The 14,889-nt window shown below is 42.3% G+C and overlaps 1 protein-coding gene across 1 annotated transcript in view; it reads right to left on the reverse strand.

Moving 5' to 3' along the window:
- Positions 1–351: 351 nt before the first annotated feature.
- dchs1b (dachsous cadherin-related 1b) overlaps positions 352–14,889 on the reverse strand; it is a gene marked incomplete at its 3' end in the record, with an annotated part of 85,961 nt that continues 71,423 nt past the window's right edge. The window contains exons 9-29 of the mRNA XM_079247386.1: positions 14,675–14,862; positions 13,885–13,981; positions 13,606–13,763; positions 11,193–11,633; positions 10,806–11,101; positions 10,527–10,642; positions 8,488–8,727; positions 7,851–7,976; positions 7,536–7,745; positions 6,658–6,914; positions 6,364–6,570; positions 5,863–6,259; positions 5,630–5,743; positions 5,270–5,481; positions 5,012–5,163; positions 4,444–4,574; positions 4,062–4,348; positions 3,282–3,423; positions 2,985–3,156; positions 2,493–2,902; positions 352–2,402 (exon numbers count right to left, since the gene is read on the reverse strand). Of these exons, the coding sequence (XP_079103512.1) occupies positions 352–2,402; positions 2,493–2,902; positions 2,985–3,156; positions 3,282–3,423; positions 4,062–4,348; positions 4,444–4,574; positions 5,012–5,163; positions 5,270–5,481; positions 5,630–5,743; positions 5,863–6,259; positions 6,364–6,570; positions 6,658–6,914; positions 7,536–7,745; positions 7,851–7,976; positions 8,488–8,727; positions 10,527–10,642; positions 10,806–11,101; positions 11,193–11,633; positions 13,606–13,763; positions 13,885–13,981; positions 14,675–14,862 (6,404 nt within the window). The remainder of the gene's footprint in view (positions 2,403–2,492; positions 2,903–2,984; positions 3,157–3,281; positions 3,424–4,061; positions 4,349–4,443; positions 4,575–5,011; positions 5,164–5,269; positions 5,482–5,629; positions 5,744–5,862; positions 6,260–6,363; positions 6,571–6,657; positions 6,915–7,535; positions 7,746–7,850; positions 7,977–8,487; positions 8,728–10,526; positions 10,643–10,805; positions 11,102–11,192; positions 11,634–13,605; positions 13,764–13,884; positions 13,982–14,674; positions 14,863–14,889) is intronic.

The following is a 14,889-nucleotide window of genomic DNA, read 5'->3' on the forward strand; positions in this document are numbered from 1 at the left end:
CCTGCGTCTCTGTGAAAGTAGAAGGTTGTGCTAGTCTTGTCAAACAAAGCACGTTTCCACTTCTGTGTGTTCCTTCAATAGTGTCAAACTCTGGAAGAAGTAATCCAAATATTCTACCAGAAAAAAGGTAAAGTAAGTTTTTATGGGTCTTTATTTCCCCCATGAATTGCTTGGCCAGATGCTTGAAACAAATGTTGCCTTCTGGACATCTGTGAAACTCTCGTTCAATAGTTTTTTTTTAAATGTTAGTAGAACTGACATTCAGAAGACCATCAGAAAGGATGGCATATTATTCTTTGTTCATGTTGTCCAATTTGGAAATCCTCCTTATGTTGTTCTGTCATTTTTCAATCATATTCTCATCTCATGATCGGGACTCTGGTCCAGTGAGGGTTCCCTGGTGCTGATCATAGATGCTGAGGGCCCTTGGTTGACTCCAAATGGTGAAACTGCTGGTGATCGAGCAGCCAAGGGTGACAACGAAGGGGAGAAGCTTGGTGACATTGCTGCTGATGAAATGGATCCCTCGTGACTGATTGGGGACCTGCGGAGTGAGGCCAAGTGAGGGAATGTCCGCCCAATAACAGGAACTTTGGGGGGAACTGACATGGCCCCTGGATGGGCCACTGATGTGATGAGCGGTGGAGGGTCGATTCTAGGTTTGGGATCCATTTTGGGTTTGGGCTGGAAGGGCTGGCGGGGATTCTGCTGAGCTGTTTCATCTTTCAGCCTGGCAATCTCAGTAAAGACATTTGCAAGAGGCTGGAACTGAGGGCACCAATTAAGCAGATAATCCCAGTTATAACTCCCTCGGAGCTCCTCGTCACTGGCAACTATAGCAGTGAGGGAACCATCCACTGCAGGCTTACCATCCTCAGGGAAGGCATAGTCCTTGGGGAGAGAAATGTTTAGACCGCGGCCAACTCCCAGGTATCCACCTCCCTCATCCCTGTAGACTGGTAACTGGCCAGAGAGCAAGGTCCCACTCAGACTACCTCCCAGTTTCTTTCCTTTGAACCAGGTGCTGCCCTCCAAAGCAGCAGGCTCACAAGAGATGTCAGAGAGCTGGTCAGCATCCTGCTGGATTCCAGAGTCTGGTCCTCTGGCTGAGATGTGTTCCTGCATGGACGAGGTGATGGAGGCTACTCGGGGGTACTCATTTATCATCCTAATCTCATCATCCTCTGCTGCCTCAGCTGATCCTCTTCCACTGGAATGAGAAGGATCCAAAGACCCCCCTCTAGTGTAGGGACCACCACCAGCCCCACCTTGATCTCCAGCATAACCTGGCAAAGCTTGGTGGTAGATATTCTCTCCTCCTGGCCCAGAGTTGCAATCGTCCAGTTTCTTCAAGGCAGTTCCTGAGGCAACAGTTCTGTTTCCTGTATCTTGGCCCTTCTTCCTCTTGCGTGACTTGACCAGGAACACCACCACGGCCATGACTACAAGCAATATGATAAAACCAAGAGACACAGCTATGATGCTAATGAGTAAGACGTTTACATCAGCAGCCAGACCAAAGTTGGTGTTTGTTACATCAACTGAGATTTGGGCTGTTGTAGTGCGAGATGTATCGTAAAGTGGGCTGTGAGCTTTTACATCCAGGGTCATTATCCTAGTTTCCCGTTTAGCCCGGCCTGAACCGCTGTTGCTGCTGCTGCTGCTGCCCGAACTGTCCAACTTGAGGAAAATCACCCCAGTGGTTTTGTTTACATCAAAATATGGTGAGCTGGAGGTTAAAGAGTAGAGAACAATACCGTCTACCCCTCCATCCTCATCGTTTGCTTGGACCTGGCCAATGCTCTGGCCTTTTTTAGCTCCCTCTGGGACCTCAAAGGAGAAGTCACTTGATGCAAAGACTGGGTCATACTCATCCTCACCTGTGACAAACACCTGAACAGTCACAGTGGCTGAATGGTTGCCTGAATCTACAGCCAATGCTACGAAATTGAAGGAGTTGGTCTTCTCAAAGTCAAATGGAAATTTGCTTCTGATTTCTCCTGAATTCTGGTCCAACACAAAACTGTCTTTTCCTACTCCAGATCTTTCCACCATGTAGTATTTCAGCTGGCCAAAAATCCCTGTATCATGGTCTATGGCATGAAGAACCGTCACAGCTGAGTTTGCTGGTTGGTTTTCTCGGATACTGGCTGTCAGGACTTCCACAGGAAAGAATGGACGGTTGTCATTTACATCTTTGACCTCAACAATAACTGGAGCTAAGGCGAAGTGACCTTGTCCATCTGTGGCTTGAACGAGGACAACATGTGTGGACTGGTGCTCACGATCAAGAGCTCGCTGAAGCCGCAAAGCTCCAGTCCACTGATCAATGGAAAATAGGTTCACTTCATCACCGGAGCTGATGGTATATTGGATTTCAGCATTAGGAGTTGAGTCTGGATCTGCCAAAACGTAAACAAAGGAGAAAAAAACTTATCAAATAAGTGACTAAGAGAAAGTGTAAAAGTAAAATAAAAGTATTTTTTGCCCACCTGTAGCAGTCAGTCGCATAATCTCAGTCCCAGAAGCAGCTCCCTCACTGAGAGACACAGCATATTCTGCTCTGCTGAACACTGGAGGGTTGTCATTCACATCACTAATGGATATCAGAGCAGCGACGCTTGAGCTCCTCTGGGGCACACCACGATCCGACACCACCACTGTGAGATTGTAAAGTGGTTTGGTTTCAAAATCAAGTGTCTCGGCTAACAGGAGGGTTCCAACTGTCTGAAAGCCTCGGCCCTCCAGGAACCGCACACTACTTTCAATCTGGAATGCATTTCCTTCATTCCCATTGGCAATGGCAAAGTCAAAGCCACAGTTTTCTCGTGATAAGTCACTGTCAAAGGCCTCAAACGTCAGAACTGTTGACCCTGGGATGGTATCCTCTGGAACTGTAGCTCTGCAAGAAGAGTGCGGCACAAGTGAGGGAGCTGTTTATATTACACCACAATGCATGGAAGTTTTAATGAATGTTGACTGACCTGTAATCTGACTGGTGAAAAACAGGAGTGTTGTCATTGACATCAGCGATCTGAACCTGAATTGTAGTCAAAGATGAGAGAGAAGGCGATCCCCCATCACAAGCTTCAATGACTATGTTGACTGATGGACGCTCAGGATCAAACTCTGCTCTGTGATTGATAAACAAGGTTCCTGGAAAAAGAATAATGGAAGATATTTAGTTACTGTGCAAAAACATGAGAAATTCTAGCTTTAGTCCAAACTGGGAAATATTGCAACAAACTTTAATGTGTCAGGACAAAGCAAAGGAGATCTACCATTGCTGGGGTCAATGTAGAAACCCTCCTGAGTAGAGGACATCATTCTGTAGGTGAGCTTTCCATTCTCTCCAGAGTCCCTGTCAGTAGCTGTTACTGTGATGACTGCACTTCCAGGTGGTGTGTGCTCAGGCAGGGTGATCTGGTGTGCAAAAACATGTGTCAAGATTTAAACATGAAGGCAAAAGAAAAAAGACACACACACACACCATCAACCGGTCACATAAATACTGCGATAAAACCCCCAAACGCATGGTAAGAAGGCCAACACTCGCAGAGGGAAAAACATGCATTTAATAATGCAGTTCCTGTTTTTCCTGAGTGCATGCTGATGTTGAGGTAATTTCCTGAGATGGTTTATGTAGGCTCATCTCCACAGCCTTCCCCCAGTTAATTTTAGGCAGTTAACTTTTATCACCCACAGTGTGTGCAAGCTGGGAATATGCATGTGTTTTTACAGTGTGTGTCGGGTCCAAGAGTACTTTTTTTTTTAAGTCGAGTGCATGATCGAAACAGTTTCTGAATTAGATTTATTTTGCTTTCAAACTTTTTGAGGTGTGAATACATAATAAACTGATGTAGTTACACATTTATTGTGTACAGTTTTGCAAGTTTAATAAATGAAAACTTCTTCCTGTGGTTGATATAGAAATAGTGAAATGAAGCGAATGCTACAATTGGTAACAAATGTTCAGCAACTTCTTTTAGGCACATGTATAATTTATTGAGACATATATGTTGTATGTGGAAATTAACATTTCTTTTATTTTCTTCACCTACCTGATAGAGATCATGGGTGAAAGCAGGTGCATTGTCATTAATGTCCTCCACTACTATCGTAATGTTAGCTTCAGTTTGGTGCTGGCTGTCTGTTGCTCTGACGGTCAGGGTGTACCACGTCTTCTCCTCAAAGTCTAGAGGACCAGTGAGTGAAACGCCCCCACTGTAGCGGTGAATCCCGAACTTGCCTGAGGCTGTAGGGTCCAGTTGCAACGAGTAGGAGAGGACAGGACTGGAGTCAACATCATTGCCTGTCACAAGAGTGATCTCTGTGCCTATCAAAGTATCTGACAGAGAAGGAAATTGAAAATAAATTTTAGTTGCATTCAACATTTTACACTGTACAGGCCAAAAAAATTCCTTTAAATAAAAATGTTTATACTTTCTGGGATGCGGATCTCCTGAGGCAAGGGGATAGTGGGACTGTTGTCATTCTGGTCAACAATTATAACCGTCAGTGTGGCTGAACCGGCCAACCTTGGACTTCCTCTATCAGTTGCAGTGACTACTAGTCTGTGGAGGGCAGAAAAAGTATGTCAAGTCATCCTCTGCATTTTTACATATGTAGCCAAACCCTGATATTATTCTCATAGGTAAAGAGATAAAATAATGCACATCTACCGATTTTCTGCACATTTGTTTCTCATTTTGTAACAAAAGCAGGATCCAATAATTTATGAAGATGTTTTATGAAACATAGAGTTGTTTTATGGAGTTATGGGAGAAAAAAAAAGCAGCTTTCACACATCTGCTATGCAGAAACCTGTTTGTATCCATGCTCATATCTTCAGCTGCCTACGTCCATTTCCTCTACGGCTACATAAGCACAGTCTTATATATGTCATGATGTGCCAGAGTAAAAATTTCCATCTGCACACAACTTTCTTCAAAGCATCTTTACTGAATTACTCCAAATAAGATTGATTAAACACTGTTTTTTTTTTCCTCACTTGGTCTGTGTAAAGATCTCACGGTCCATGATGGCTGCCGTAGTGATGCTCCCTGTCACAGGGTCAATCTTAAACAGGCCACTCATACTGGATGACTGGATGGAATATGTGACCTGACCATTTTGGCCCTGATCAACATCCTCTGCCACCACCTGTGAAAAATGAGGGGATTTTTAAAAACATTTTACCATTGTGTTATTTCAGTGTCCCCCAATACTTGCGTGTCTTTGTACTGTTGAGGTTTATAATAATAGACACCTGTATGATTGGCATTTCATATCCTTGCGCTTCTTTCATGTAGGCCACATAATTCTGTAGCTGGAAGCGAGGAAGGTTATCATTGACATCCTGCAGGACCAAGTTAAATGCCGTGAAGGATGTGGAGGACAACGTTTCAGCCTTCACAACCAAACGGAGTCTGGGAGTATCTTCAAAGTCAAGCCCCTTGGAACTCTGCACCCAGATTTCACCTACAGGACGAACAGATGAGGAAGGATGGGATCAAAATCGAGAATGAAGAGATCATCCGATGCATATATTTGTGTAACTGATACCTCATTAATAATCTGAACTGATATATTATGAAATTTGCTGGATAAAGAAAACTTTCAGTTTCACCTGTTGAGGAGCTGATGGTGAAGGCCTGCATTCGGTTTCCGCTAAAAAGGCTGTAGCTAATCCCTTTCCGCGTGCCATCTGGATATTGGGCTTGAGCCTGAGCCACAGCTGTGCCTGGAATTTTAAAGTAGAGAAAATATTCCTTAAAGTGACCTTTGAGGGACTGATATACAATTTATAGGACAATGAACAAAAAAGATTGAATGTTCAAATTCCTGATTATTCTGTCAAACCTTTGGCAGCATTCTCCTGTAGGCTGACGTCTCTAGCATTCCTGGAGAAACGAATGCCGTTGTATTCCACTTCCTTCACATAAATCACCACCACTCCCTGTGCAGACTGAGCTGGATTGCCTTGGTCCATGGCTTCCACAATCAGGGTCCTCTCGGCCTGGGTCAGATCTCCCAGTGGTTCGGTCGCCTGGATCTCCCCTGTCAAGGAGTTGATACTAAAGCCCTTAACTGGAGTGGCAAAACGATAAAACACAGAGCCATTGGCTCCAAAGTCTTTGTCCTCGGCCTTCATGGTGGCTAAAACCCGCTGAGAACGTCTGCTGGACACTTCAATGATCAATGGATCTTGGATGAAGAAGGGAGCATTGTCATTGACATCAAGAATGGTGACTGTCACCTGTAAGGTAGATGACATGTGAATTAAGGAAAGTATTTAAAACGATGGACAGACATACATGCATGCACATATTTAGTCAATACATCACTTGTACACCGTCTTACCTGAGCAGAACTATTCCTGGGTTCAGCAGGTGAAAGGTCAACAGCAAACACCTGAAAATTATAAGATGCTATTTTTTCCCGGTCCAGAGGGGTGGATATGGTGATACGACCAGTGTTCTCATCCACAGCAAATGATCCATGTGCATCCTGGCTCAGGAAATACAGAACTTTCCCATTGAAACCTTCATCTGCATCTGTTGCTGATACCTGATAAAAAGGGAAAAAAAAACAAAAGCACATGTCAATAGAAGGTTTGTAAAAGTGTGTATTTTGAATAATCTTCGTTTTACTTGCCTCCAGAACCTGAGAACCTTCTGCAGCATCCTCTGACACCTCCACCGTGTAACTACTTTTGCTGAAGACGGGGCTATTGTCATTGACATCGAGGACTTTGACTTCCACTGTGACAGTAGCACTGAGAGCTGGGCTGCCTCGGTCCATGGCCACCACCTCCAGGGTATATTTAGCTTTCTTCTCCCTGTCAAGCCCACGTGAGGTGGACAGAGCTCCTGTGCTGCCTTGGATTTGGAAATCTCCATCATAGTCCCCCCCTGTAAAGAGAGAAATGGTGTGAGAAAAAGAACTTTGAAAATGTTCAAGCACTTCCCATGACTTACCAGTCAAACGTTTAGATACATAAACTCATCAGATTCAATGGGGAAGTGTATCCAAACTTTTGACTGGCACTGTAAGATTTTAGCAAAGACAAGGGGGCATTCGAACCAATTCTACATTTAAAATTTGAGCCTTATCCAGAGACATAGCTGGGATATGCTGTACTACTTTTAATAAAACAATATCCAAAGATAGCCTGGGGTCACCGCATGATGATCTTATCAGTACGAGCAGTCTAGTCGAAAGCTGATGTCTAGTCGACATTAGTCACCATGCCAGATCTCTGCTGTCAGACAAAATCCTGCACAACTTCACAAAAAATGTGCAACTGTACTTTTAAAAAATGTTTCTTGCTGTAATCTGCAATAATAGATTAATCTTAGAGTTTAATTTGGACTAATTTCAGCCAAAGAAAAAAAAAACAACAAAAAAACCAAATGTTTCTCTGACAACATCAATGATTTATTAATACTAGATTGACTAACAAACAACACTGCAACTGTGGGGACCTAAACCACTTCTTCAGCCCAGCTCAACATAGAAATACTATTTCTCACCAGTAATTCTGTACTCCAGCTCTCCACCGGCACCTGAGTCAGGATCTGTGGCCTTTAGGAAGCAAAGCTCTACAGGCTCCTGGTTCTCTGGCACCTCAAGTCCATACCACAGCTTTGCAAAGACTGGAGCATTGTCATTCACATCCTGTACTTCCACACGTACCACAGCCTTGGCAAAGTTAGGCGGCAGCCCTCCATCCTTGGCATATACTGGTAGGAGACGGGAAGCATTAAGCAGACAATGTGTCAAATTCCATGCAGCAAATTGAACTGATGTTTTAGATTTGTCAGACACAGCTGTGCGTATCTTAGTACCAGTGAGCATGTAGTGATCCTGTTGTTCTGTGTCCAGTTCCTTTGTAGTGGTGATGACTCCTGTGATAGGATTGATGATGAAGCCATCCTCTGTCACACCTCCATATGTTATGTGGCCATTAGAACCTGCATTGAAAGGAAAAAGCAAGTGGACCATGAAACTAACAATAAAGCAAAAAGGCTACATTAAATATTGCAAAGAGATCCCAGTAATGACTGAAAAGCTGCACTTTGCTAGTATCAAATCCTAATGAAAACACTTAAAATAATGGGATCTAGAGGATGATGGCGACCACACATTTTAATAGCAAGTGGTTGTGGTTTAGTTTTAAGAGATTTGGTTTCTGAAAACCATTTATGGCTCTCTATTGTTTTGTTCTATGGTTACTAAACTTTTCATCTGCTTTGCTCAGTCTTTTTGCACTAAATTTTTTCTGTTTAGGTTTTCATACATTGACATCTAAACACTAAACCTTTTGTGATATGTTTTATATCATGCAAATGTGTTTTTTTTAGTATTTCGAGATTAATGAGTATGTAAACTAATAAAGTCTTTTGACTCCTGCTTGTTACCAAGCCATGCCATGTAAATACGGTTAAAAGCTTAATATTCATTCGCGGCTCTCTTTAAACTGACCTTGGTCCCGGTCATTGGCAGTAACCGTCAGCACTGTGGTTCCTGGTCCTTGATTTTCCATCACCTTTGTCTCGAACTCAGCTTGCTGGAACACTGGAGACTCATCATTCACATCAATCACTTGCACACACAGCACCTGAGAGATGGAGAGCTGAGGTATCCCATGATCCTCTGCTACAATTGTTAGATTGAAGACTTCTTGTTCTTCCCGGTCCAGGGCTTTAAGGATAGAAAGAGAGCCTGCAAAACAAACAAAAAAAAAACAACCCAAAAAAAAAAAACACTAACAGTGAATAAAAACTTTCTACAACTGCCCAGGGTTGCTCCACTTAAAATGAATTTTCCAGTTTTACCCAGTGTCTAGCTGTTCTCCTGTCCAAGTGTGTGTTAACTTTTGTGTGCATGTAATTTTCTGTACTTAAGATCATTTGTAAGCCTGAAGGACTAGTGAAAACAAGAATTTCTCCAGCTTTCCTTTATGAGATTTTCCGTAGTGAGAGCAGAAACTAATAACTTTCTAACCCCTTATTCAAATCTGCTAAAGTGAACATGCATTTAAATCTGTTTGCTTTTAAATCTGTGCAGCACGAGCTGTTATGTGTTTATGTGTACCGAGTGCATATTGTAATTTTTCATATGCAGTAGAGTCTTTGAATTAGACCTCCACTGCACACACTTGGGCTTCAGTTAATCTCCTACGTTTTATGTCTTTATCCACAGCCCTGTCATCACTCTAACAGGGAGGGTCAGCCAGGGTGAGAGGAAATATAGAAAATGTGTGCGTTTGTTTGCCGTTTTATAGCTGTGCACAAGTTTAGCTGCAGTGTCATGAGACATGTAATTTATAAATGCCACAGCATGCAAAACATTATATTGTGTACTGACTGTTTTGTGGAACTGAGGCTCTGATTTTTCTGTGGGGTCGTCTTACCTTGCCTGTTTAAGTTAAAAACAGACACAAGGGAAAACATGCACCCTGCCATTTCACGGTCCTATCTAGTCAGCTTAGTTCTAATAATGCAGAACTAACACATGAACAAAGATATTATAAGACAAAGCAAAAAAAGTTGATTTGCTTTGCTGCAGCCATAAATAATATGACAATTATTAAAGTTAAAATTAAATTAAGCCCCAAACAAGCTGATGGAGAATTTTGAAGTAACAGACAGCATGCAAATCTACTTTATATACTTAAAAATAAACAAAGGAATTAAGAGGAAACATTAGATTTCAAGGAATTCATAAAATCGGCAGTAAATGAGAAGTAATGTGAAATAACAGAAAGTTGGCAGGGCAGATCACCCATTTAAGCAGTAATCATTCTAATGACACACCCAACATCAGCCAGGCAGTTTGGCATACCACTTTGAAATACACGCTAATCTGCCACTACAGTTCCTATTAACTACAAAACTTAACATCGCACAGTTTGAGAAACAAACCAGAAGTGAAATCAACCCACCGCACTTGACAGTAATGACGTAAAGATTTTCTTCCATCTGGAAGCTGCATTAAGTGTCTGTTTTATGGTTCTTAATCCCATCCCAGCCACAGCAGAGTACGCCTACACTACCCAGCCCAAGCATCGAAGAGACTATACATGAACATATATAAGATATCAAGGGCTGTCCACATCCCTGTAGCCCAAATAAAGGTCAGTTCCCATGAACAAATCCGATTAAAACAGAACACTAAAGCATTCTTGAGGTTAAATATTGCCTTAAGGTGTTGAAAAATTCTCAAGTTAAAGTGGTTGTAAAGGTTTAAGCAGCAGAGACTCTGTAAGATGGAGTTCAGTGAGTAATTATAATCTTCTGGAAAGTTTTGTTCATGTGGCTTCAATGGGTGGGATGCGAATTATCTATCAATCATAAAATCCCACAAAGAAAAAAACAGTGTTGATTTAAAGCGCTCTAAGCAGGAGTGGAAATCAAGAGATTATGTGGTGAATTTCACTCGATTTGATGATGTGTGAAACGGATATAGGAAAATTTCCCATTATGCTATTTTTAGATGTCTAACCCTTTAAATAAACTCACCGGTGTTGGGGTTCAGACTGAAGCGATCGGCGCTGTTGCCTGCTTGGATTCTGTAAGAAACTCTGCCATTTTCTCCTTCATCCGCATCTCGGGCCATCACATACAAAATCACAAACCTGTCAGTGAGCAGACAATTAAAAACAGCCACGGCAGGAGTTTTCGGGCATAGCATTGGGAAATCCAACAGATCCAATTACAGTTTCTTTTTTAGGGTTTAATGACTTATAGTTGTTCAAATACACTGCATCATCAGAAGCAAACAACTAATGCGGTGCTCACCCTATAGGTTGATCCTCCATGACACTGACTGCAGATGGAGAGCTGAAGACAGGAGCGTTGTCGTTTTCGTCAGTCACAAACAGCCGAGCAGTGACTGAACCCCAGCGCCTCTGAGATGGATCCACGGCTTGATCCGTGGCTCGCACCACAAGGTAGAGGGAGGGAGTGGACTCACGATCTAACCTATGTCCCAGGGTCAGGACTCCGCTGAGGGGGTCAAGGTTTAGGAGATCAGGAATGTCAGGCCAGTGGTGCTCAATGGAGTAACATAGCTCACTGTTGGGTCCACTTCCATCCTATACAAAAAGAAGAATAAAAGCATGTTAAGATTAAATTTACAGTGTTTGGTTAAAAATAAACAGATCTTACACAACTTTTCTTTCCCACCTGATCGATAGCTTGGAACGTATATATGGAAGAGCCTGGCTCTATATTCTCTGCAACCACAATGGTAACGGGGTCCTCTGAGAATTGGGGGGCGTGGTCATTGCTGTCCTGCACATTGATATCCAGCTTCACCAGGTGGCTGCTGGGGAAAGCTTGTGAGAAGTCAGACACCTCGATGTGCAGTGTGTACCTGGAGCCCTTCTCATAGTCCAGTTCACGCACCAGGTACACATCTCCCTTTAGACGGTCCACCATGAAAGTCCCGTCCCGGTCTGTCCCTCCCACTACCAGGTAGGTCACCTGACCTTCTAGTACAGCGGCTTCGTGCTGGTTAAGCGGGCGAACTGAACCAATGATGGAGCCTGGAGGAGCCCCTTCGACTGTGTTCAGGATCATTGAGAGAACATTGGGATTTGGGATGGACCTGGAGGAGCTGAGTACCTGAAGAAAATCAAGACAGTCAATTATACTTATATTCTGAGCAGTTGTTGTCAATTTCATCACCTAGTAGATGTGATTCAGACTGCAATAAAACAGGGTTTTTTCCTTAACCAACGATGTAAACAAAGTACACGAAAAGAAAATGTCCAACGTTTCGATATCATTTTAAAAAATTCACAAGAGAAAATCATCAAGGCAAGCCTGTTGTATGTTACTGGATCAGATTTCTTTTGATATTCCATAAACAGTTCAGCTAAACCTCTCTCTCCCCAACCCATCCCTAAATATGGCCTTAGACTGTAGTTTTGTCGTCATTATTATAACAGTCTCACAGGCATTACCATTGTACATAAAGGCATTATATGTAGGCCTCCTATTAAATTTCGTGAGACTGAGGGATTCTGGCTTTAGCATGATAGCCAAGGTCTGTGACCTAAAACCGTAGAATGATGGGTGTGATCATGCAGGAACTGTTAACACTCCAGTTCAAATAATACAGAGCAATAACCAACTTCAACATGCCTCAGTTTGGGGTTATAAATAGGGGCCAGGGGGGCTTTGGTACTCTGAATGGCCTCAGGGTTTGATCCAGTTTTGGGACAGATCAAAAATTCTTAAAGACAGCACACAAAACTAGATTTTAACCTTCCATAGAAACACCTTCCCTCACTGTTCCCCACACCCTTTGTCAGGTCCAGTATTATTGTCTAAAGTCAACAAAATGTAAATATAAGAATAAAGAGTAATAATGAAATCATCAAGAGGGACTTTCTATAAATAAAGCTCTTATTGGCAAAGCAAAATTGTTCGATGCAGCACAGCTACCATACTGTTTGCCATGATGCTTGACGGAACAAGTAAAACACGTACACACACAGACATATAGTGCTACCAAAAAAAAAACCCACACACTTATACACAGGCACTGAATTACATACAGTACGCGGAAAAAGTTATTTGCTTAAACCACATCTTAGCTTATTAAATTAGCTAGCACTGCTGACAACTTTCCTGCACTATTTTTGCTTTATTTCTTTTCTTTTTCTCCAGTTACTTTTCACTTATATTCCTGCTTATGGTTATGTTGCTGTGCATGTAGTGTACAACAACATCTACGCCTGATTTCATCCACAGCTATTTGAAATGTTATCTATAAATCATTCTCTGGACATGTTACCTCATGCAACTGTTTGTGTCTGTATGCTTGTGTGTGTTAGTTCCTGCTACTGTACAATGCTGTGTGTTCCCTTTCCTTTTATGTGATTTGATGCAGCTGGCTCTCATCAAATCCCATCTGGGACCGTTTGATTCCAAGGTGCCTGTTTCCCCTCAGTCTAATCACACTGTCACACAAGCATCACACACAAGCAAAATCTAAGGCAAGCACTCCTGCTGCAATTAACATCCTCTTCCTTTCTGAAATCACATCACACAAAAACACAGAGCTCCCAAGCTCAGCAGTCAAAGCAAGCCACCACCCTTCACCAGCAGACATTTTTCTCCTGTTGCTACATTCCTGATATTGTATGCTGATATGCAGGACTGACCTTCCTACAGTAAGTTCAGAAAATTAGCTCAGTCCAGCCTAGCACGGTCTCAGAGCTCAGGCCTTCTCACCGTGGGTTTTGGTTGCCCTGCTGACCTTTGGATCAGGAAACGCACACACAGATTGGATGCATGCTTTTGTTTATATAGGCCAATGTTCAGCTTCTCTCCTTCTCATTTTTACCTCCTTGTCCCACTCGTTTGACAGTTAAACTGTTCACTGTGTGCACAGATTGAGGAAATTACTCAGAGCAAATAATGCAAAAAGTCTGAGGTACGTAATGTGCAGATGTGACAGTTTAAAGTGTGATCACCAGACCGCCCTCTGGTTCCAATCATGCAATACCTTAGGAATGACTTGGAGATGTAAAAAAAAAGGTACACATTATTTACTCAATATACATATAAATGTACACATCATATTTACCTGAATTCGTATCTGGCAGGTGGAGCTGAGGCCTGGTGTGCCGTGGTCAGCAGCAGTCACAGTGAAGGCGTACTCAGACCGCTCTGCCCATCTCAGAGGGGAAGCAGTTATAAGCTCGCCACTGGTCGGATTGAGAGAGAAACGCTCTGCTCTGGAGCCTTTTGAGCACGTAACAAAGAGCCATTTAAGATACAATAATGAAACAAGAGGTAATTGTATATGTTTACATGGCAACCAGATCACTAAATATGTAATTATAAAATGATTACCAAGACTTACCTGATAATGAGTAGTATATGGTGCCATTCTCCCCCTCATCTGGGTCTTTAGCTGTAACTGTTCCCAAGACTGTACCAGATGGAAGACCCTCTGCCACCTGCAATAAAATTAAAAGGAATTGAAATGAATGTTAGAAGGAATTTTACATCTGATGACTCCATCCCTTAAAAACAGTGTAATCAGGTAGGCTGACATTATATTGTAATGAAATGGCAGGTCAAGTCTAGGTCTACGAGACCAAAAATAGTTTCACAGAGAGCTCAACAGACATATCAAAATGTGCATTTGATGACAGGACTGTAAGGAAGATTTAGCAGAACCTTGAGAAGTTGCACAAGGCTGTATTATTAAGCAACACCTGCACAAATAGGACCTTCATGGGGGAGTCAAAAAATAACAAAAAAAACTTTACTCCTTTTTCAACACAAAATTGAAAGTAAATGTAATTTGCTTTACAACTTTTTTGTATCATGAATTAATTTAGAACATATTGATCTGGCATAAAACAGATTTCATGTGACTGTCATAACTTTATGTCGTTTGGAAATCAAAACATCTTTTGCTCATTTAGCTTATTTCATCACAATGAAAGAAGGGGTTTATAGCTTTGCACACAAATACATTAATCTATTTTCTACTTTTCTTAATATTTAATAAAAGTATACAGAATCAAACATCAAACATTCGATTAGGCCAACCAGCCAGTAATGCAGTACACGGTTGACCATTTAGTATTATGTAGTATGTATCTGGATCAATCATTGACAAACTGACCTCTTTTCATTCTTACCTGAAGCAGCAGCTCCCTGTCAGGCCTGACATGAGTGAAAACTGGGGCATTGTCATTTTCATCCAACACAGTGATATGAGCAGTCCCAGTGGCACTGCGAGGAGGTGTACCCCCATCCTGTACAACCACCACAAGCTGATAGCTGGACTGCTGCTCTCGGTCCAGCGCAAGGCGGGTGCTGATCTCGCCTAAAGCAAAAATACATTTACAGGGAC

Source organism: Telmatherina bonti (assembly GCF_933228915.1).
Source record: "Telmatherina bonti genome assembly, chromosome: 10".
In the NCBI taxonomy this organism is placed as follows: Eukaryota; Metazoa; Chordata; class Actinopteri; order Atheriniformes; family Telmatherinidae; genus Telmatherina; species Telmatherina bonti.